Source organism: Balaenoptera borealis (genome assembly GCF_965194805.1).
Source record: "Balaenoptera borealis genome assembly, chromosome: 20".
NCBI classification, from domain to species: Eukaryota; Metazoa; Chordata; class Mammalia; order Artiodactyla; family Balaenopteridae; genus Balaenoptera; species Balaenoptera borealis.
The window spans coordinates 52,513,387-52,535,045 of NC_138879.1; the positions used below are offsets into that span (position 1 = coordinate 52,513,387).

The 21,659-nt window shown below is 55.2% G+C and overlaps 4 protein-coding genes and 1 pseudogene across 5 annotated transcripts; all 5 read right to left on the reverse strand.

Moving 5' to 3' along the window:
* Window position 1: 1 nt before the first annotated feature.
* Window positions 2-2,280, reverse strand: LOC309618584 (acetylcholine receptor subunit beta-like). Its single transcript, XM_082372528.1, has 4 exons — window positions 2,061-2,280; window positions 1,386-1,567; window positions 884-1,031; window positions 2-579 (listed from the first exon to the last, which is right to left on the reverse strand). The coding sequence occupies exons 1-4, from the start codon at window positions 2,274-2,276 to the stop codon at window positions 439-441; spliced, it is 687 nt and encodes a 228-aa protein (XP_082228654.1). The 5' UTR covers window positions 2,277-2,280; the 3' UTR covers window positions 2-438.
* A 1,512-nt stretch (window positions 2,281-3,792) lies between these two features.
* LOC309618582 (uncharacterized protein SPEM3-like) lies at window positions 3,793-5,864 on the reverse strand. The gene is made up of 3 exons (XM_082372526.1): window positions 5,214-5,864; window positions 5,008-5,065; window positions 3,793-4,889 (listed from the first exon to the last, which is right to left on the reverse strand). The coding sequence occupies exons 1-3, from the start codon at window positions 5,415-5,417 to the stop codon at window positions 4,012-4,014; spliced, it is 1,140 nt and encodes a 379-aa protein (XP_082228652.1). The 5' UTR covers window positions 5,418-5,864; the 3' UTR covers window positions 3,793-4,011.
* A 486-nt stretch (window positions 5,865-6,350) lies between these two features.
* LOC309618586 (uncharacterized protein SPEM3-like) lies at window positions 6,351-9,732 on the reverse strand (annotated as a pseudogene). Its single transcript has one exon. The product of its transcript is annotated as an uncharacterized protein SPEM3-like (transcript).
* A 5,903-nt stretch (window positions 9,733-15,635) lies between these two features.
* On the reverse strand, window positions 15,636-19,014 carry LOC309618585 (acetylcholine receptor subunit beta-like; the record flags this gene model as incomplete). The annotated part of the gene is made up of 5 exons (XM_082372529.1): window positions 15,636-16,213; window positions 16,518-16,665; window positions 17,020-17,201; window positions 17,695-17,918; window positions 18,729-19,014. Coding segments are annotated over 5 exons (981 nt in total), but the record flags the coding sequence as incomplete, so codon positions are not given.
* A 413-nt stretch (window positions 19,015-19,427) lies between these two features.
* LOC309618583 (uncharacterized protein SPEM3-like) lies at window positions 19,428-21,659 on the reverse strand. Its single transcript, XM_082372527.1, has 3 exons — window positions 20,848-21,659; window positions 20,642-20,699; window positions 19,428-20,523 (listed from the first exon to the last, which is right to left on the reverse strand). Exons 1-3 carry the CDS (start codon window positions 20,983-20,985, stop codon window positions 19,646-19,648), a joined length of 1,074 nt encoding a protein of 357 aa, XP_082228653.1. The 5' UTR covers window positions 20,986-21,659; the 3' UTR covers window positions 19,428-19,645.

The following is a 21,659-nucleotide window of genomic DNA, read 5'->3' on the forward strand; positions in this document are numbered from 1 at the left end:
ATGCAAATATAAGCGATATTAGTGTATTTCCTTACAGAAAAAAATTTCCCTATTCATTCAACCAGAGGTAGCGGCCATATAGGTTAGGATCTGTGCTAGGTGCTGGGGATATTACAGTGAACAGACATAGTTCCTGCCCTCAGAAGGCTTACAAGCTAGCGATTGTTCTTTGTTCCATTCATTGCCAACCTAGGTGTGAATATCCAATGGAGCTTCTTCAAGAAGCCAAAGAGTAAATAAGCGGATAGTGCATTTCAGGTGGGCCCAAGCTCCCCATCTGCCCAGTCCCACTTGGGCTTCCTCCCTAGAAACGAAATGATGAGAGGATTGGACTCCTAGTGCAGGAGTTAAGATGCAGAAAGGGATAGGGCTTGAGAGTACTACCAAACTAACTCTCAATTCAACTGGCCGAGGACCTCGGTCTCGGCCCTCTCGTCCTCAAGGAGAGGGGTCGGGAGGGGGCAAGTGGTACGTGGCGTCCAGAAAGATGACGAGGGTCCCGACGCTCGTGAAGATGATGAAGGTCCACAGGAAGAGGCGGTCCACCACCATGACCACAAACTGCCAGTCCTCCTTCAGCTGAGGGTAGGAAGAGGAAACTGTTCCTGAGCTCCAGACCCCCAGGGAAGGCGGCCCCAAGGCCCTGTGCCGCACCCAGGTCCTCCTACCACGGCTTTGAGACAAGGGCGGGCCCGCAGAATAGCAGAGAGCGAAACTGCGGGCGACGGATGTGAGTAAAGAACAAGTCGGAAACCAGGGGGCGGGACCAAGTGAGGCAAACTTCCAATCAGAAATAAAATCGAGTGCTGGGGGCGGAGCCTAAGTTTGCGGGTGGAGCCAAGGCCACCCAGGCCTTGCCTTGGCCCACCCTCTTCGGACTCACCGCGTCGTGGTCCTCCTGTTCCTGCAGCTGTTGAGCGATGTAGCTGATTGAGGAAACGACCTCCCGTAGCTCGGGAGGCAGGCCCACAGCCCGGTTTGGACCATCGATAAATCGCCGCAGGTCCGGGGCAGACAGTTCAGGCTGGAACCTGAAAGAGGCGAGTCTGTTTGGCCACGACCGGGGCGCAAAGACGGCCTGCGCGGGTGCTCTAGCCCCCGCCCCAACTCCCTCCTCCAACGCCCGTCCAGGTTTCAAAACGTGAGAGAGCCCTTCAGGTTGCCTCTGACAGCGGCGCCCTCTCTAGCCTTCCGCAATTCCTCCTATTCCCGTACGCTTTAGTCCCCACCTCCCCGCAAAGTGGGCAACAGAAGGGATACTGCAACTCCCATGATGCTCAACCACGACATCCTCCAGGAGCTTAGGACGCCTGCCTGCGCACAGTCTTCTGGGAACTGTAGTTCTCCCTCTCCCTTCTACGTGGGCGATGGGGAGTAGATACTACCTGTTGGGTTTGGGGAAGAGAAAATCATTTGGTGGCTTGCGGATGAAATATTCATCTGTTCCCCGACCCCAGCCACTTCCTGGAGAATCCCTGAGAGGTATAGGAGGTGGCTCCGGTATCTGGTCTCTCTCAGGCTTGGGTCTCTTCAGACCCAGATACAGAGGGAGTTTGTGGATAAAGATCTGCAGAGTAGAAGAAGAGGCGTGTTGGAGGGGGCTCTTATGCTTTCAGACCAGAAGGGAAGCCGCCAACCACCCCCACGGCACGTGCCCATTCTTGCGCATGCGTGCATGCATCCCACAGATGAAATGCAACTACACAGCCCAAGAGTTCTTAAGTGGGTTAGGAGGCATCCTGACTGGAAAGAAAAGTTCTGAGGGCTTCCACCCTGATAGTACCTAACCCTGAGAATGCTTCCTTGGGACCCACGATGGGCAGTATTGATGAAGAGAGTCTGGGATCTACGCAATGTTAATGATGGGAGGATAAAATTAATTGGGCAACATTTCAACACCCAAAGACCTTGGCACTTTGACACTCTACCAGGAGTTGTAGTTCTCCCTCAGGTCTGTGAAAGGGAAGGTTGAAGTTGGTGGGAGGGAGGAGCGATACCGGGACAAAAAGCCAAATACTAGGATTGAGAGTTAACACAGGTTGGAGAGGAGATCTTCTTACCTGACGGACCCAAAGGGGCATTTGGTGGGTGTAGGGTGAGCGATGGTGCAGGTTGAGGACTACGACGCTAAGGATGACTGAGAAGGTGACGAGGACCATGGTAAACATGAGGTATTTGATAATGATGGGGACAGACAGGGAGGTCTCAGGCACTTTGTCTGCCAGCAGCAGCAGGAACACAGTAAGGGTCAGCAGGGCAAAGATCGGGAGCCCCATCTTCTCTCCTTGGGGGACAGAGGGGAAGGCGGGAGGATTAGGCTTTGCCAGAAAGCAATCTCCCTGGCATAATCAGTGACCGTGTTTCCAGCTCACTCAAGGACAGGCTTTTGGAAGGGCCAACTGCATGCAAATAACTCCTACATTTATACCTCCAACCTGGACTGATTCCCCTAAATTCCACACTTGTATCCACCTGCCTACTTAACCTCTCCATTTGGGTGTCCAATAGACATCTCGAACTTCACATGTCCAAAACTTAATTCCCTCACCACCGACTCCCCACATAGTCTTCCCCAGTTCATAAATGACAACTCGATCTTTCCTGTGGCTCAGGCCATATCCCCTTGAGTCATTCTCAGCTCTCCTCTCTCTCATCCCATATCCAATCCATACCAAACCCTATTGGCTCTACCTTCAAAAGATATCCTGAAACTGATGACTTATCACGTCTACCACTACCATCCTGGTACAAGCCACCATTACCTCAGATCTGAGTTATTATAAAGGCCTCCTCTTTGCTTCATCCTTTGCCCCCCTGCTGACTGTTCTCAACAGAGCAGCCAGATTGATCCCGTTAAAATGTAAATCAGATCATATCACTCCAGTGGCTTCCCATCGCCTTTAGCATAAGAGTCCTTACTGAAGTCTACAAGGCCTTCCCATTAGCTCTCTGACTACATCTCCTACTGTTTTCTCTCTTGCTTACTTCATTCAGTTACACTGGCTATTTCTTGAATATGCAAGGCACACGCCACCTCAGAGCCTTTGCATTCACTGTTAACTCCTCCTGGTAATTTCTTCCCCCAGATATCTACCAGGGTCACGTCCGCAGGAGATAGGGCGCCGCAACCCTAGTCCCGGCCACCAGAGGGCGCAGCAGCGCCAGGGCCGCCGCGTGCGCTTGCAGCAGGGGAACGGGTATGCGCGTCTTGAGCGCCAGCTCTTGGCAGGCGAAGCAGAGCTGCCATCCGGAGGCGCCCGGCCGCTCTGTGCCGCCGCCGCCGGGCACCAGGTAGAAGGAAGACGACTCCGAGGCCAGCGGGCCGGCCCACGAGTGGCTCCGAGCCTCCTGGGGCCAGCCGGCCACGGACACCACGGGGATCAAGTCGAAAAGCAGGAGGCGGCGCGGGGGCCCGGGCGTAGCCAGGAGGATGGTGGTGACCCCCGCGTGGTGGGCTGCGTGGACCAAGCGCGGGGCACCCGGGACCGGAAACAGGGACTCAACGACCGCAGCCAGCGAAGCAAAGAACCAGGCAGCCACCTGGGCGGGGCACAACGTGGGCCACGCCCCCCGAGCCTCCAACGGCTGTGGCACTAACTGCTGGCTAACGGCGGCTGCTTTGGTGACGTCACCATTCGTTTTTTTCAGTGGTGAGAGTACCCAAGTCCTTTCTGGAGTACCCAGATTTCTGAGGGGGACACACATGGAATAAGTTCTGCTTTAACCTGCGGGCATCGTAGACCACCTGGCCGGAGGAGAGGCCTTGGCTGAAGGAAGACAAGGTAGAGGGAATAGAAGCTAGGATGGGGATAGGGGTGGTGGAAGGGACTGGAGTGGTCGTCAGGGCCATGACCAGCACTGGGACAGAGGTTGTGGCAGAGATCGGGACAGGGGCTGGTGTAGGGGCTAGGGCAGGAGTAGTAGCAGGGGCAGAAGTTGGGGGAGAGACTGGGGCCGAAGTTGGGGGAGGGACCAGAGTGTTGGCATGGGTATAGGTCAGATGAGCATGGGTCAGGGTGCAGACAGAAGTGTGGCCCAGGGACTGGGCTGAGGCATTTGAGGGGGCCTGGGCTTGGGCCGGGGCTGGGGTATGGGCTGAGGTATGCTCAGGGCCATGAACCTGGGCAGGGCTGCGCCCAGGGGTGAGGGCTGGGGAGGGGGTCTGGGCCTGGGGGGTGGTGTGCTCAGGGGGGTGGAAGGTGGAGCAAGTCTGGGCCTGAGGTGGGGCGTGCTCAGAGGGGTGGGTAGAGGAGAAGGTCTGGGCCTTGGCAGGTGTGCGCCCAGTGGGGTCCACTGGGGAGAAGGCCTGGGCCTGGGCGGAAGTGTGCTCATGGGCGTGGCCTCGGGAGCAGCTCTCGGCCTGGGGGGTGTGTGCTCAGGGGGGTGGGCTGAGGAGAAGGTCTGGGCCTTGGCAGGAGCATGCGCAGGGGGCTGAACTGGGGGGCGGGTCTGGGCCCGGGCTGGGGCCTGGGCTGGGTCATAGTCTGGGGTCTTCGTCTTGCTCTCTTGGGGCAGGCGGAGTGGAAGCACGTCCACCTTGCTCATCCTGCGGAGCTTGGAAGATGTCTCTTGCCTGGAGCAAAAGGTGGCTCGGGACGTTAAGGCTGTGACCGGAGGGGCCTCGCCAGCGCCCACTACCCCCTCCTTCCACAGTCCCCGTGGAGCCTCCATGGGAGCCCCAGCCCGTCCACACTGAGGCGGCCTCCAGCAGCACCCAGAAGCCTTCTCATTTTTTGTGTCTGGCATCCACGAGTCAAGGTGGTTTGGGTGCCCGAGCAGGAAGCTTGGGCGATGGCGGAAGCGGGAAGGAACTCTTGAGCACAGGTTCTTGGGATCCACGGAGCAGCGCATGCACATGCGATGGCTGCCTACACAGCTGGCTTGCTTGTCTGCGGGGAAAGGCGAGATGGGACAGGGCCTGGGTTCCTGAGGGGCTGAGAATCGAGGCAGGGATAGAAGAAAGGGGACAGGCCCACATCCCCTGAGCCCACGCTGGCGCCCACTCACCTTTGGGGAAAATATGATTGAAAAGTGTCCGCAAGGAGCTCTTCAGATGCCTCCAGATCTGAGGGAAGCAGGGGAGAGGGGAGGCCGGGAGCAGGGTGAGCCCTGAAATCCAACCCTTGTCCGGCCACACCCCAGCAGCCCTCCCACCTCAGCCCCTTCAAGACCCCAGGGCTCCCCTAACCCCGCTGCCCACATCCTGCACTGACCAGAGTCACCACGTTGATCCCCACGTTGAGCAAGATGAAGCTGCCCAGGAACAGAAGAATTGAGTCTCCTAGGTCCTGGCATTTCCTGGGGTTGGTGCCAGAGCACGGCTGGGCTCGGTAATGGGTTTGCTCAACCATGGCCGCGGGTCCCAGGGGTCTCTTTCCCAGGGGTCTGTCTCCACAGTGAACTAGGCCTAAGTCCATGGGCAAGAAAATTAAGTGGAGACACCTCGAAAAAATTAGAGGCCTATGAAGGAGGGGACCGTCAGAATCCAAGGCTCAATTTGGGGAGCCTAAAACACAAGGTTTCCTAGTCACTGACCAAGAGAGGTCTTCTCCCTCAGTAACCACGAGCCCCAAACACAGCCCAGAACGGGGGAGGCAAGTTTCCATACCTCTGGTCGTGACCCAAGAGACCAGATCAGGAAAACTGAAGCCTGGGCTCTTTCTCACAGTCTGGGGAAATCAGGCGTTGGGTGTCCATGCCTACATCTTATCTCCTCCCCAGAGGGTGGCTTCTGAGCCACCCTAAAAAGAACTAAGTTCTCTGGGCTCTGGGGGAGCTTTAAGATGCTGGGGGTGGGTGACAGGGAAAGGAAAATTGCTCTAAACTCTAAAGCACTGCTCTCCAATAGCATTTTTCATGATGATGGAAACGTTCTAAATCTGTGCTGTCCAATACAGTATCCGCTAGCTCCATGTGACTACTGAGCACTTAGAAGATCATGACACTGAGGAACAGAATTTTTTTTCTTTTTTGGCCAAGCCATGAAGCTTGCAGGGACTGAGTTCCCCGACCAGGGATTGAACCGCGGCCACAGCAGTGAAAGCGCCAAGTCCCAACAACTGGACCACCAGGGAACAGAATTGGACGCCAGGGAAATTCTGTTCCCTGAGGAAGAGAATTTTTAACTTTTTAACTTAATTTTTAACAGAATTACTTTTCCTTAATTGTAACTAATTTATATTCTAATAGGCATATTTGGCTAGTGGCTACTGTAATTGACAATGCAGCTCTAGGGCCTTGGGGATAACGGATTTAGCTAGACAGCGATGGAGGGAAAGCAGGGAGAGCTTAGGTCCTCATCAGGCCCTGTGGGATGGGGCTGGGGTGGATGTCCTCACACAACCACAGAACACTTCTCTTGTCTCTTTATTCCTCATGCATATCTGTCCCCTGATATCCCCACTCCTTGATGGTCTCCGGTGAGGTGCTGGATGTCTCTCGGTGAAGGCGCCTGGGAGACAGAGCTTCGCATTTGTCCCTGCCCGCTCTGAACTGTCTCTGGCGGGCGTCAAAGACCCCATGCCCTAGCCGGGTGCCTGACCCAGGACAGTAGGGCTTCCAGCTGGTCTTGGGAGGCGTAGACATCTGGCGATAGTTCTGGCAGGCTGGAGGAACTGTATCCATGGGGTGGTACACCCAGTCTTGGCCGCCTGCTCGCCGGGAGGATGATTGCAGCTCAATCAGCACAGGTACCTCTGAGAAGGTTTGCAGGTCATTGGAGGTCACCTGAGCCTTGGGAGAGCAGGAGTTCTGACTGGGTGGGACAGAAGTCCCTGGTATGTGCTGCCCTGCATCCTCCTTTCGAGGACCTGCCTCAGATCTAAATAACTTTCGGGTCTGATGTGGGCCCAAAGCTTGGACAGAGTCAGTTCCTACACGGTTCTTGTGGAGGCCTGGATTTGGGGTAAGGCCTGGTTTTTTGGAAACTCTACAGTCTTTTAAAGGTCCTAGGGTACTTTGGAGGACACAGCCTTGGTTGAGGCCTAGACTCTCACGAAGTTCAGGGGATTGGGGCTGGTTTGGGGTTTGGGACGTCGTGGATAACTGGGGAGGGATGGGGCCCTGGGAAGAGAGGACAGACGGAGGAGACTTGGAGGTTGGGGGAAAGGTGGGGGGTTGTATTAAGGCGGAGGGCTTCTGGTGGTTGCTGTGTTGATGAAGGACAAAGGATCTGGGAGAAACAAGAGGCAGAGAAAGAGTGCATGGTGGAGGCATGGCGCATGGTGAGCTCTGGGCACTGGTTGGAGAATGGAAGCAAGGTTGAGAAGGTGCAGCATCCTTGGAGTACACCAGGAATTTGGGGTAGACTGGAGCCTGGGGGGTCCGTGTTTCTCTTCTCAGAACTGCAAGGATGGAAGCTGCAGTAAGGGAAGGTCTTGGACTGCACAAATTTGTCTTTGGCATCATTTGAGATCTTCCATTCCATATTCCCCAACTCCAGGTAACCCAGTATGGATCCAGTGGAGGGCTTGGCACTGTCCCCACTACATTGCTTCAGTGTTTGCTCAGCTGTACCAGAGCTCACCAGACCATGCCCCTCTTGGGGCCTGGAGACGGTACCCAAGTCCTTTCTGGAGTACCCAGAGTTCTGAGGGGGACACACATGGACCACGTTCTGCTTTACCCTGCGGGCATTGTAGACCACCTGGCCGGAGGAGAGGCCTTGGCTGAAGGCAGACAAGGTAGAGGGAATAGAAGCTAGGATGGGGGTAGGGGTGGTGGAAGGGACTGGAGTGGTCGTCAGGGCCATGACCAGCACTGGGACAGAGGTTGTGGCAGAGATCGGGACAGGGGCTGGTGTAGGGGCTAGGGCAGGAGTAGTAGCAGGGGCAGAAGTTGGGGGAGGAACTGGGGCCGAAGGTGGGGGAGGGACCAGAGTGTTGGCATGGGTATAGATCAGATGAGCATGGGTCAGGGTGCAGACAGAAGTGTGGCCCAGGGACTGGGCTGAGGCATTTGAGGGGCCCTGGGCTTGGGCCTGGGCTGGGGTATGGGCTGAGGTATGCTCAGGGCCATGGACCTGGGCAGGGCTGCGCTCGGGGTGAGGGCTGGGGAGGGGGTCTGGGCCTGGGGGCGGGTGTGCTCAGGGGGTGGGCTGAGGAGAAGGTCTGGGCCTTGGCAGGAGCATGCGCAGGGGGCTGAACTGGGGGGCGGGTTTGGGCCCGGGCTGGGGCCTGGGCTGGGTCATAGTCTGGGGTCTTCGTCTTGCTCTCTTGGGGCAGGCGGAGTGGAAGCACGTCCACCTTGCTCATCCTGCGGAGCTTGGAAGATGTCTCTTGCCTGGAGCAAAAGGTGGCTCGGGACGTTAAGGCTGTGACCGGAGGGGCCTCGCCAGCGCCCACTACCCCCTCCTTCCACAGTCCCCGTGGAGCCTCCATGGGAGCCCCAGCCCGTCCACACTGAGGCGGCCTCCAGCAGCACCCAGAAGCCTTCTCATTTTTTGTGACTGGTATCCACGAGTCAAGGTGGTTTGGGTGCCCGAGCAGGAAGCTTGGGCGATGGCGGAAGCGGGAAGGAACTCTTGAGCACAGGTTCTTGGGATCCACGGAGCAGCGCACGCACATGCGATGGCTGCCTACACAGCTGGCTTGCTTGTCTGCGGGGAAAGGCGAGATGGGACAGGGCCTGGGTTCCTGAGGGGCTGAGAATCGAGGCAGGGATAGAAGAAAGGGGACAGGCCCACATCCCCTGAGCCCACGCTGGCGCCCACTCACCTTTGGGGAAAATATGATTGAAAATTGTCCACAAGGAGCTCTTCAGATGCCTCCAGATCTGAGGGAAGCAGGGGAGAGGGGAGGCCGGGAGCAGGGTGAGCCCTGAAATCCAACCCTTGTCCGGCCACACCCCAGCAGCCCTCCCACCTCAGCCCCTTCAAGACCCCAGGGCTCCCCCAACCCCGCTTCCCAGATCCTGCCCTGACCAGAGTCACCACCTTGATCCCCACGTTGAGCAAGATGAAGCTGCCCAGGATCAGAAGAATTGAGTCTCCTAGGTCCTGGCATTTCCTGGGGTTGGTGCCAGAGCACGGCTGGGCTCGGTAGTGGGTTTGCTCACCCATGGCCGTGGGTCCCAGGACTGCCTGGGCCCCCCGGCCTCCACATAGTCACTGGGAGCCAGACTCCTCTGGTGGGGGAGGGGGAGAAGGACTGGGTCATAATGGGGCAGGTGGTGGGGTCACAATGAGGGGGGAGGAGGAAAAGGAGGGCCCAGGGTGGCATTCCCTGGTAACCAGGTAATCAGGTAAGCTGAGCCTGGACAGTCAAACAGGGCCCGGAGGCCGGCACACCTCCCCTCGAGCGGTCAATCATTCGCTCACCGCCCGCTGACTCACTTGTTCAAATGACACATTCCATCTCTTGGCCCCTCCTGAGACTAGGAGGACCTTGGCCTCAGAGCCCTGGGGAAGGCCTGGCTGGAGTCCAGAGCCTCAGCCTTCTTCATGCCCTTCACTGGGCGTGGAGCTGGACCTGCCCAGATGTGGAACCTCCCAGTTTGGAAGCAGCTTCTTGTATGAGGCTCTCTGGGGACAGGGACAGCTGAGACACAGAGGAGGTGCCCAGAGACCAGTGGTTTGGAGTCTGCAGCTGCAGATCTCCTTAGTGCATGGTATAGGACCAGGAGGGGCTTGCTGGCAGGACTGTGGCCACTAAACCAAGGGGACCCTCAGGCCAAGAAGAGGACACTGGCTTCTTATTGCAGGAAGCCAAGGGCAGGGACCCAGGCTGGCAGAAGGAGTGGCTCTTCCAAGCCACAGACCACCAATGTTTCCTGGACTCTGGCGCTCTTTATTCCTCTCTCCATGCCCTGCCGCCCCCCGCCCCCGCCCCCACCCCCGTTTGCTGCTGGTCAGTTCATTTTTCCCAGTCTGGCTCCCGTGCAGAGGGGGCCTCGAGGCCGAGGTGGAAGGCGGCAGCGAGTTGGCCCGCGCTCGGCTCTCCTGCACTTGCCGCTTCAGCTCCAGGCTGTCATACACCTGGTAGCTGGCATTGCCCCCCGGGTCCTGGCTGAGTGGCATGAAGGTGGGCCGGGGCGGAAGGTGCTCGGTAGCCTGGACGTCGGGCAGGGGCTGGGAGGAGCGGACGAGCAGGGCTGAGCTGGGAGCCGGGGCCCGCCGGTACGAGGCCTCGGCCAGCACCGTGAGGGAGGCGGAGGTGGTCAGAGGGCGCCGCACGGGCAGCATCTCGGCCCATTCGGCCGCCCGGCGCCGAACTCCTTGGGGTTAGAACAGAGGCCTAATAGGATGGATCTGAATAGCAAACAATAATGAGGGACATACACTAGGGCATGCGGAGAAATAGGGGACTCCACATCTCACTTGGGAGTAGAGGAGCCCTGGTCATTTAAATCTAGAAGCGTTCTTGCATGCAATTATAACTTCATTTTAGAGGTGAGACTGCAAGCCTAGAAAGGTTGCACATGACTTGTCCAAGGTCAGAGCTGAGCCAGAGAGGTGTTGGAAATGGGCTCTCCCGCTGGGACGTATCTCCTTGGAATCGGTGGTGGTAATGTTAGACAAGAACACACCGATAGTGTGCCTGTAGTGACCCAGGGATGGACATCTGACTCAGGGAAGGGACATATTAGTGTTGCCCACCTCAGACACACAAGTGGTGGCAGGGAAAACACTTTGCAATCTCGCAGCTTATGTGTGTATACAGAAGAGTTATCAGGACTGAAAATCAAGTCCAGAGGAAACTCCAGCTGGGCTAGGGCAGGGCAATGAGAAATTATGAGGGGAAGGAAATTGCTTTCAGCGGCCAGTGCTATCATGGACACAGCTTAAGTCCAGGCTGAAACTAGGAGCCAGAATAATAGGACAGAAAGATAGGACACCAGAGATACGCTCACAGATTAGACCAATGCATGCTGGACCAGGAATTCTTACATTCCTTTTTCCCAGGGGTCTGTCTCCACAGTGAACTAGGCCTAAGTCCATGGGCAAGAAAATTAAGTGGAGACACCTCGAGAAAATTAGAGGCCTATGAAGGAGGGCACCGTCAGAATCCAAGGCTCAATTTGGGGAGCCTAAAACACAAGGTTTCCTAGTCACTGACCAAGAGAGGTCTTCTCCCTCAGTAACCACGAGCCCCAAACACAGCCCAAAACGGGGGAGGCAAGTTTCCATACCTCTGGTCGTGACCCAAGAGACCAGATCAGGAAAACTGAAGCCTGGGCTTCTTCTCACAGTCTGGGGAAATCAGGCGTTGGGTGTCCATGCCTACATCTTACCTCCTCCCCAGAGGGTGGCTTCTGAGCCACCCTAAAAAGAACTACGTTCTCTGGGCTCTGGGGGAGCTTTAAGATGCTGGGGGTGGGTGACAGGGAAAGGAAAATTGCTCTAAACTCTAAAGCACTGCTCTCCAATAACATTTTCCATGATGATGGAAACGTTCTAAATCTGTGCCGTCCAATGCAGTATCCGCTAGCTCCATGTGACTACTGAGCACTTAGAAGATCATGACACTGAGGAACAGAATTTTTTTCTTTTTTGGCCAAGCCATGAAGCTTGCAGGGTCTGAGTTCCCCGACCAGGGATTGAACCGCGGCCACAGCAGTGAAAGCGCCAAGTCCCAACAACTGGACCACCAGGGAACAGAATTGGACGCCAGGGAAATTCTGTTTACTGAGGAAGAGAATTTTTAACTTTTTAACTTAATTTTTAACAGAATTACTTTTCCTTAATTTCAACTAATTTATATTCTAATAGGCATATTTGGCTAGTGGCTACTGTAATTGACAATGCAGCTCTAGGGCCTTGGTGATAGCGGATTTAGCTAGACAGCGATGGAGGGAAAGCAGGGATAGTTTAGGTCCTCATCAGGCCCTGTGGGATGGGGCTGGGGTGGATGTCCTCACACAACCACAGAACACTTCTCTTGTCTCTTTATCCCTCATGCATGTCTGTCCCCTCTTTCTCTAAGTTTCTCATCACACACTGATATCCCCACTCCTTGATGGTCTCCGGTGAGTTGTTGGATGTCTCTCGGTGAAGGCGCCTGGGAGACAGAGCTTCGCATTTGTCCCTGCCCGCTCTGAACGGTCTCTGGCGGGCGTCAAAGACCCCATGCCCTAGCCGGGTGCCTGACCCAGGACAGTAGGGCTTCCAGCTGGTCTTGGGAGGCGCAGACATCTGGCGATAGTTCTGGCAGGCTGGAGGAACTGTATCCATGGGGTGGCACACCCAGTCTTGGCCGCCTGCTCGCCGGGAGGATGATTGCAGCTCAATCAGCACAGGTACCTCTGAGAAGGTTTGCAGGTCATTGGAGGTCACCTGAGCCTTGGGAGAGCAGGAGTTCTGACTGGGTGGGACAGAAGTCCCTGGTATGTGCTGCCCTGCATCCTCCTTTCGAGGACCTGCCTCACATATAAATGACTTTCGGGTCTGATGTGGGCCCAAAGCTTGGACAGAGTCAGTTCCTAGAGGGTTCTTGTGGAGGCCTGGATTTGGGATAAGGCATGAGTTGTTACGGAGGCCTGATCTCTTGGATGAGCCAGAGTCTTGGGTAAGGGCTGGACCCTTATGGGGGCCAGGATCTCGATTAATTCCTGAGTACTTGTGGAAGTTAGGGTCGTGGGTATGTTCTGAGCTCCTGTAAATTCCAGCATCTTGGGTAAGGCCACATCTCCTTTTGACTTCAGTGGCTTGGGTTAGGCCTGGATTCTTATGGAGGTCAGAATCTTGTGTAAGGCCTTGGCTCCTGCAGACTCCAGAATCTTGGGTAAGACCTGGATTCTTGTAGTCTCCTGAGTCTCGGGTAAGGCTTGAGCCCTTATGGAGGCGAGGGGTTTGCACAAGGCCTGGGCTCTTATGGAGGCCAGATTCCTGGCAAAGGCCTGAGCTCTTGTTGACTCCAGAGTCTTGGGCAAGGTATGGACTCTTCTGTGGCCCAGAATCTTGGGTAAAGTCTGGACTCCTAGAGACTCCTGGATCTTGGGCACTACCTGTACTCTTGTAACATCCAGAATCTTGAGAAGGGTGTGGGCTATTATGGAGGTCAGTTCTTTGGGAGAGCTCTTGACTTTTATAGAGTACAGTCTCTTGGTTTCGTTCTAGATTCCTATAGACTCCACAATCATGCATAAAGCCTGAGCTCCTCTGAATGTCAGAAGTTTGGAGAAACGGTGTGTTCTTGTGGAGACCAGAGGGTTGGGGGAGATATGGGCTTTTAAAGAAACGTCCATCTCGAGTAGAACCTAAGCTCTTCTGGGAGCCAGAACCTTGGGTAATGACTGGATTCTTCTGAAGGTCAGAGTCTTGGGAAAGGTTTGGATTCTTGCAGAGATAAGGGTCTTGGGTAAGGCCTGGAAGCTTGTGGAGTCCTGGATCTTGAGCAAGGCTTGGGTTCTTGGGGACGCCTGGCTCTCGGGTAAGGCCTGGGTTCTTGTGGAGACCTGGGTCTCGGGTAAGGCCTGGGTTCTTGTGGAGGCCTGGATTTGGGGTAAGGCCTGGGTTTCTGGAAACTCTACAGTCTTTTGAAGGGCCTGGGGTCCTTTGGAGGACAGAGCCTTGGTTGAGGCCTAGATTCTCACGAAGTTCAGGGGCTTGGGGCTGGTTTGGGGTTTGGGAAGTAGTGGATAACTGGGAGGGATGGGGCCCTGGGAAGAGAGGACAGACGGAGGAGACTTGGAGGTTGGGGGAAAGGTGGGGGGTTGTATTAAGGTGGAGGGCTTCTGGTGGTTGCTGTGTTGATGAAGGACAAAGGATCTGGGAGAGGGCTTCCCTGGTGGCGCAGTGGTTGAGAATCTGCCTGCCAATGCAGGAGACGCGGGTTCGAGCCCTGGTCTGAGAAGATCTGCAAAAAAAAAAAAAAAAAAAAAAAAAAAAATCACTAAAAAAATTCCCACAAATCTTGTTTCTGGCACTTTAGAAAAACTGCGGAAAAAAGTACATAATAAAGAATACATATATATCTACACACAAATTATATATATTATATATATATATATATATATATATATATATATATATATATATATATATATACACACACACACACAGCGGAACCATAAGAGAGACTGAGGAAGGCCTTGGAGGCAGGGGGCAGATGCGTTAACAGTCCCCCTATATCCTTAACCTGCACTCCTCTGAGGCAAAAAGGCACAGAGATGGAAGGGGTTGAGGATGGACCAGGGAATTTGAATTTCAGAACAGGTCAAAATTCTAAAACCATGGACATTTTGGGAGAACTGAGACTGTAGACATTTATTTTTTTGAAAATATGATTTAGGAAAATAGTTTCCAGAATTTGGTGGTTCTGGGCAACAAAGGAGATTGTGGTGAAATGGCGATTAAAATACATGTATCTGAGTTGGGGAACTTGAATACTGTGAATTTCACATGTTGGAAATTTGGGATTTTGCAATTTTGTCTTTTGAAAATTATCAAGTCTTGTCAGTTTGTGCCCTCTTTCCCCATGTTCCCTGGGAAGAAGGGTGACGGTGGAGTGGAAAGGCCACTGGTTCTGTGCCACAGCACGCAAGATTTAGAATTCTACAGACTCTAGCTCTATACGTAGTGAGGACCCAGATTTAGAGAAACTGACCAATATTTATCTCCGCATTTGTGTGTGTGTCCAACTCTCTAGGCCAATAAACCAACAAGACAAACGAACTGTGCTCCACAGTGGGATGCCAGGTGCAATTATTGGCGTGGCTGGTGGGTCTGGCTGGACAGGGACATGCTAACCTTGTCCCACAGGGATCCCTACAAGTTGTAGCCCTATTCTCCCTCTTAGGACAACAACTTCCAGCAGTTGAGTAGCTGTGAGAGCCTGTTGACCCTAGGTACTTCATTGTAATTGCTGCAGCCACTAGGCTCAAGCTGACTTTGCTCTGACCTCCAGGCAGAAACATTAACACAGCCTGCTGGGCACAAGATCTTCATCTCCCAGATGAAGCCTTTTCTCCAAACTGAAAGGAAACTGAGGCACAAAATGTGTGATGGCCATAAGAGACACCAACACCCTTTCTTGTTCCACTCCTGGCCTCCCACGGGCTTCAACTCCCTGTCCCTCCTCCCCTCCCCTGTATTTTGTCTAGTGTTATGCAGGGATGGGCAAGTAAAATGAGTGGTCAGGTGGGTGGGGCCTTTGAGGAATTCTGGTACAAATACCTTGACCAGAGTGGGCAGCCACTAATCAGCTCTAGCAGGTTGCTGCCAACAGGGGAATCAGACCTGGTGCTACTGTAGTTCTTAAAAAGTTTCAAGAGAAGCCAGAAATCCAAATTTCTCTGTGAAATATCCACATTTTAAAAGTAGCAAACCAATTCAAATTTTAAATTCTGCTGGCCAACAACATGGGCCAAACAAAACACACCAGTTTGTAACCTCTGATGTATACTGCCTAATGCTTTTGTTCTCATCTTCTCATATGATCCTCAGACTAGGGAGCAGATACTATTATTAGCTTCATTTTACAGATGGGGAAACTGAGGCACAGAGCAGTTTAGTAGCTTGTCCAAAGTTTGAGCACCAAAGCTGGAACTTGAGGTTTTTACAGTGTGCTTTTTTATCCTCATTACAAATGTATCCTTTCAGAAATAACTTTTTTTATCCTAATGATAATACATACTACAAAATACAATAAACTACAGAAAGGTAAAAACAAAGAAAAAACGACCACTAGTCCCCAACATGCAAATATAAGCGATATTAGTGTATTTCCTTACAGAAAAAAATTTCCCTATTCATTCAACCAGAGGTAGCGGCCATATAGGTTAGGATCTGTGCTAGGTGCTGGGGATATTACAGTGAACAGACATAGTTCCTGCCCTCAGAAGGCTTACAAGCTAGCGATTGTTCTTTGTTCCATTCATTGCCAACCTAGGTGTGAATATCCAATGGAGCTTCTTCAAGAAGCCAAAGAGTAAATAAGCGGATAGTGCATTTCAGGTGGGCCCAAGCTCCCCATCTGCCCAGTCCCACTTGGGCTTCCTCCCTAGAAACGAAATGATGAGAGGATTGGACTCCTAGTGCAGGAGTTAAGATGCAGAAAGGGATAGGGCTTGAGAGTACTACCAAACTAACTCTCAATTCAACTGGCCGAGGACCTCGGTCTCGGCCCTCTCGTCCTCAAGGAGAGGGGTCGGGAGGGGGCAAGTGGTACGTGGCGTCCAGAAAGATGACGAGGGTCCCGACGCTCGTGAAGATGATGAAGGTCCGCAGGAAGAGGCGGTCCACCACCATGGCCACAAACTGCCAGTCCTCCTTCAGCTGAGGGTAGGAAGAGGAAACTGTTCCTGAGCTCCAGACCCCCAGGGAAGGCGGCCCCAAGGCCCTGTGCCGCACCCAGGTCCTCCTACCACGGCTTTGAGACAAGGGCGGGCCCGCAGAATAGCAGAGAGCGAAACTGCGGGCGACGGATGTGAGTAAAGAACAAGTCGGAAACCAGGGGGCGGGACCAAGTGAGGCAAACTTCCAATCAGAAATAAAATCGAGTGCTGGGGGCGGAGCCTAAGTTTGCGGGTGGAGCCAAGGCCACCCAGGCCTTGCCTTGGCCCACCCTCTTCGGACTCACCGCGTCGTGGTCCTCCTGTTCCTGCAGCTGTTGAGCGATGTAGCTGATTGAGGAAACGACCTCCCGTAGCTCGGGAGGCAGGCCCACAGCCCGGTTTGGACCATCGATAAATCGCCGCAGGTCCGGGGCAGACAGTTCAGGCTGGAACCTGAAAGAGGCGAGTCTGTTTGGCCACGACCGGGGCGCAAAGACGGCCTGCGCGGGTGCTCTAGCCCCCGCCCCAACTCCCTCCTCCAACGCCCGTCCAGGTTTCAAAACGTGAGAGAGCCCTTCAGGTTGCCTCTGACAGCGGCGCCCTCTCTAGCCTTCCGCAATTCCTCCTATTCCCGTACGCTTTAGTCCCCACCTCCCCGCAAAGTGGGCAACAGAAGGGATACTGCAACTCCCATGATGCTCAACCACGACATCCTCCAGGAGCTTAGGACGCCTGCCTGCGCACAGTCTTCTGGGAACTGTAGTTCTCCCTCTCCCTTCTACGTGGGCGATGGGGAGTAGATACTACCTGTTGGGTTTGGGGAAGAGAAAATCATTTGGTGGCTTGCGGATGAAATATTCATCTGTTCCCCGACCCCAGCCACTTCCTGGAGAATCCCTGAGAGGTATAGGAGGTGGCTCCGGTATCTGGTCTCTCTCAGGCTTGGGTCTCTTCAGACCCAGATACAGAGGGAGTTTGTGGATAAAGATCTGCAGAGTAGAAGAAGAGGCGTGTTGGAGGGGGCTCTTATGCTTTCAGACCAGAAGGGAAGCCGCCAACCACCCCCACGGCACGTGCCCATTCTTGCGCATGCGTGCATGCATCCCACAGATGAAATGCAACTACACAGCCCAAGAGTTCTTAAGTGGGTTAGGAGGCATCCTGACTGGAAAGAAAAGTTCTGAGGGCTTCCACCCTGATAGTACCTAACCCTGAGAATGCTTCCTTGGGACCCACGATGGGCAGTATTGATGAAGAGAGTCTGGGATCTACGCAATGTTAATGATGGGAGGATAAAATTAATTGGGCAACATTTCAACACCCAAAGACCTTGGCACTTTGACACTCTACCAGGAGTTGTAGTTCTCCCTCAGGTCTGTGAAAGGGAAGGTTGAAGTTGGTGGGAGGGAGGAGCGATACCGGGACAAAAAGCCAAATACTAGGATTGAGAGTTAACACAGGTTGGAGAGGAGATCTTCTTACCTGACGGACCCAAAGGGGCATTTGGTGGGTGTAGGGTGAGCGATGGTGCAGGTTGAGGACTACGACGCTAAGGATGACTGAGAAGGTGACGAGGACCATGGTAAACATGAGGTATTTGATAATGATGGGGACAGACAGGGAGGTCTCAGGCACTTTGTCTGCCAGCAGCAGCAGGAACACAGTAAGGGTCAGCAGGGCAAAGATCGAGAGCCCCATCTTCTCTCCTTGGGGGACAGAGGGGAAGGCGGGAGGATTAGGCTTTGCCAGAAAGCAATCTCCCTGGCATAATCAGTGACCGTGTTTCCAGCTCACTCAAGGACAGGCTTTTGGAAGGGCCAACTGCATGCAAATAACTCCTACATTTATACCTCCAACCTGGACTGATTCCCCTAAATTCCACACTTGTATCCACCTGCCTACTTAACCTCTCCATTTGGGTGTCCAATAGACATCTCGAACTTCACATGTCCAAAACTTAATTCCCTCACCACCGACTCCCCACATAGTCTTCCCCAGTTCATAAATGACAACTCGATCTTTCCTGTGGCTCAGGCCATATCCCCTTGAGTCATTCTCAGCTCTCCTCTCTCTCATCCCATATCCAATCCATACCAAACCCTATTGGCTCTACCTTCAAAAGATATCCTGAAACTGATGACTTATCACGTCTACCACTACCATCCTGGTACAAGCCACCATTACCTCAGATCTGAGTTATTATAAAGGCCTCCTCTTTGCTTCATCCTTTGCCCCCCTGCTGACTGTTCTCAACAGAGCAGCCAGATTGATCCCGTTAAAATGTAAATCAGATCATATCACTCCAGTGGCTTCCCATCGCCTTTAGCATAAGAGTCCTTACTGAAGTCTACAAGGCCTTCCCATTAGCTCTCTGACTACATCTCCTACTGTTTTCTCTCTTGCTTACTTCATTCAGTTACACTGGCTATTTCTTGAATATGCAAGGCACACGCCACCTCAGAGCCTTTGCATTCACTGTTAACTCCTCCTGGTAATTTCTTCCCCCAGATATCTACCAGGGTCACGTCCGCAGGAGATAGGGCGCCGCAACCCTAGTCCCGGCCACCAGAGGGCGCAGCAGCGCCAGGGCCGCCGCGTGCGCTTGCAGCAGGGGAACGGGTATGCGCGTCTTGAGCGCCAGCTCTTGGCAGGCGAAGCAGAGCTGCCATCCGGAGGCGCCCGGCCGCTCTGTGCCGCCGCCGCCGGGCACCAGGTAGAAGGAAGACGACTCCGAGGCCAGCGGGCCGGCCCACGAGTGGCTCCGAGCCTCCTGGGGCCAGCCGGCCACGGACACCACGGGGATCAAGTCGAAAAGCAGGAGGCGGCGCGGGGGCCCGGGCGTAGCCAGGAGGATGGTGGTGACCCCCGCGTGGTGGGCTGCGTGGACCAAGCGCGGGGCACCCGGGACCGGAAACAGGGACTCAACGACCGCAGCCAGCGAAGCAAAGAACCAGGCAGCCACCTGGGCGGGGCACAACGTGGGCCACGCCCCCCGAGCCTCCAACGGCTGTGGCACTAACTGCTGGCTAACGGCGGCTGCTTTGGTGACGTCACCATTCGTTTTTTTCAGTGGTGAGAGTACCCAAGTCCTTTCTGGAGTACCCAGATTTCTGAGGGGGACACACATGGAATAAGTTCTGCTTTAACCTGCGGGCATCGTAGACCACCTGGCCGGAGGAGAGGCCTTGGCTGAAGGAAGACAAGGTAGAGGGAATAGAAGCTAGGATGGGGATAGGGGTGGTGGAAGGGACTGGAGTGGTCGTCAGGGCCATGACCAGCACTGGGACAGAGGTTGTGGCAGAGATCGGGACAGGGGCTGGTGTAGGGGCTAGGGCAGGAGTAGTAGCAGGGGCAGAAGTTGGGGGAGAGACTGGGGCCGAAGTTGGGGGAGGGACCAGAGTGTTGGCATGGGTATAGGTCAGATGAGCATGGGTCAGGGTGCAGACAGAAGTGTGGCCCAGGGACTGGGCTGAGGCATTTGAGGGGGCCTGGGCTTGGGCCGGGGCTGGGGTATGGGCTGAGGTATGCTCAGGGCCATGAACCTGGGCAGGGCTGCGCCCAGGGGTGAGGGCTGGGGAGGGGGTCTGGGCCTGGGGGGTGGTGTGCTCAGGGGGGTGGAAGGTGGAGCAAGTCTGGGCCTGAGGTGGGGCGTGCTCAGAGGGGTGGGTAGAGGAGAAGGTCTGGGCCTTGGCAGGTGTGCGCCCAGTGGGGTCCACTGGGGAGAAGGCCTGGGCCTGGGCGGAAGTGTGCTCATGGGCGTGGCCTCGGGAGCAGCTCTCGGCCTGGGGGGTGTGTGCTCAGGGGGGTGGGCTGAGGAGAAGGTCTGGGCCTTGGCAGGAGCATGCGCAGGGGGCTGAACTGGGGGGCGGGTCTGGGCCCGGGCTGGGGCCTGGGCTGGGTCATAGTCTGGGGTCTTCGTCTTGCTCTCTTGGGGCAGGCGGAGTGGAAGCACGTCCACCTTGCTCATCCTGCGGAGCTTGGAAGATGTCTCTTGCCTGGAGCAAAAGGTGGCTCGGGACGTTAAGGCTGTGACCGGAGGGGCCTCGCCAGCGCCCACTACCCCCTCCTTCCACAGTCCCCGTGGAGCCTCCATGGGAGCCCCAGCCCGTCCACACTGAGGCGGCCTCCAGCAGCACCCAGAAGCCTTCTCATTTTTTGTGTCTGGCATCCACGAGTCAAGGTGGTTTGGGTGCCCGAGCAGGAAGCTTGGGCGATGGCGGAAGCGGGAAGGAACTCTTGAGCACAGGTTCTTGGGATCCACGGAGCAGCGCATGCACATGCGATGGCTGCCTACACAGCTGGCTTGCTTGTCTGCGGGGAAAGGCGAGATGGGACAGGGCCTGGGTTCCTGAGGGGCTGAGAATCGAGGCAGGGATAGAAGAAAGGGGACAGGCCCACATCCCCTGAGCCCACGCTGGCGCCCACTCACCTTTGGGGAAAATATGATTGAAAAGTGTCCGCAAGGAGCTCTTCAGATGCCTCCAGATCTGAGGGAAGCAGGGGAGAGGGGAGGCCGGGAGCAGGGTGAGCCCTGAAATCCAACCCTTGTCCGGCCACACCCCAGCAGCCCTCCCACCTCAGCCCCTTCAAGACCCCAGGGCTCCCCTAACCCCGCTGCCCACATCCTGCACTGACCAGAGTCACCACGTTGATCCCCACGTTGAGCAAGATGAAGCTGCCCAGGAACAGAAGAATTGAGTCTCCTAGGTCCTGGCATTTCCTGGGGTTGGTGCCAGAGCACGGCTGGGCTCGGTAGTGGGTTTGCTCACCCATGGCCGTGGGTCCCAGGACTGCCTGGGCCCCCCGGCCTCCACATAGTCACTGGGAGCCAGACTCCTCTGGTGGGGGAGGGGGAGAAGGACTGGGTCATAATGGGGCAGGTGGTGGGGTCACAATGAGGGGGGAGGAGGAAAAGGAGGGCCCAGGGTGGCATTCCCTGGTAACCAGGTAATCAGGTAAGCTGAGCCTGGACAGTCAAACAGGGCCCGGAGGCCGGCACACCTCCCCTCGAGCGGTCAATCATTCGCTCACCGCCCGCTGACTCACTTGTTCAAATGACACATTCCATCTCTTGGCCCCTCCTGAGACTAGGAGGACCTTGGCCTCAGAGCCCTGGGGAAGGCCTGGCTGGAGTCCAGAGCCTCAGCCTTCTTCATGCCCTTCACTGGGCGTGGAGCTGGACCTGCCCAGATGTGGAACCTCCCAGTTTGGAAGCAGCTTCTTGTATGAGGCTCTCTGGGGACAGGGACAGCTGAGACACAGAGGAGGTGCCCAGAGACCAGTGGTTTGGAGTCTGCAGCTGCAGATCTCCTTAGTGCATGGTATAGGACCAGGAGGGGCTTGCTGGCAGGACTGTGGCCACTAAACCAAGGGGACCCTCAGGCCAAGAAGAGGACACTGGCTTCTTATTGCAGGAAGCCAAGGGCAGGGACCCAGGCTGGCAGAAG

What these genes read in the sequence shown, in the direction of transcription:
- LOC309618584 (XM_082372528.1), bottom strand. Translation starts at nt 2,276, where the DNA reads ATGGGGCTCCCGATCTTTGCCCTGCTGACCCTTACTGTGTTCCTGCTG. An exon ending in TGCCCCTTTGGGTCCGTCAG is followed by an intron (nt 1,568 to 2,060) that starts GTAAGAAGATCT and finishes TCTACTCTGCAG; the next exon opens with ATCTTTATCCACAAACTCCC. An exon ending in CTCTTCCCCAAACCCAACAG is followed by an intron (nt 1,032 to 1,385) that starts GTAGTATCTACT and finishes CGCCTCTTTCAG; the next exon opens with GTTCCAGCCTGAACTGTCTG.
- LOC309618582 (XM_082372526.1), bottom strand. Translation starts at nt 5,417, where the DNA reads ATGGACTTAGGCCTAGTTCACTGTGGAGACAGACCCCTGGGAAAGAGA. An exon ending in GGATCAACGTGGTGACTCTG is followed by an intron (nt 5,066 to 5,213) that starts GTCAGTGCAGGA and finishes TGCTTCCCTCAG; the next exon opens with ATCTGGAGGCATCTGAAGAG. An exon ending in CAATCATATTTTCCCCAAAG is followed by an intron (nt 4,890 to 5,007) that starts GTGAGTGGGCGC and finishes CTTTCCCCGCAG; the next exon opens with ACAAGCAAGCCAGCTGTGTA.
- LOC309618583 (XM_082372527.1), bottom strand. Translation starts at nt 20,985, where the DNA reads ATGGGTGAGCAAACCCACTACCGAGCCCAGCCGTGCTCTGGCACCAAC. An exon ending in GGATCAACGTGGTGACTCTG is followed by an intron (nt 20,700 to 20,847) that starts GTCAGTGCAGGA and finishes TGCTTCCCTCAG; the next exon opens with ATCTGGAGGCATCTGAAGAG. An exon ending in CAATCATATTTTCCCCAAAG is followed by an intron (nt 20,524 to 20,641) that starts GTGAGTGGGCGC and finishes CTTTCCCCGCAG; the next exon opens with ACAAGCAAGCCAGCTGTGTA.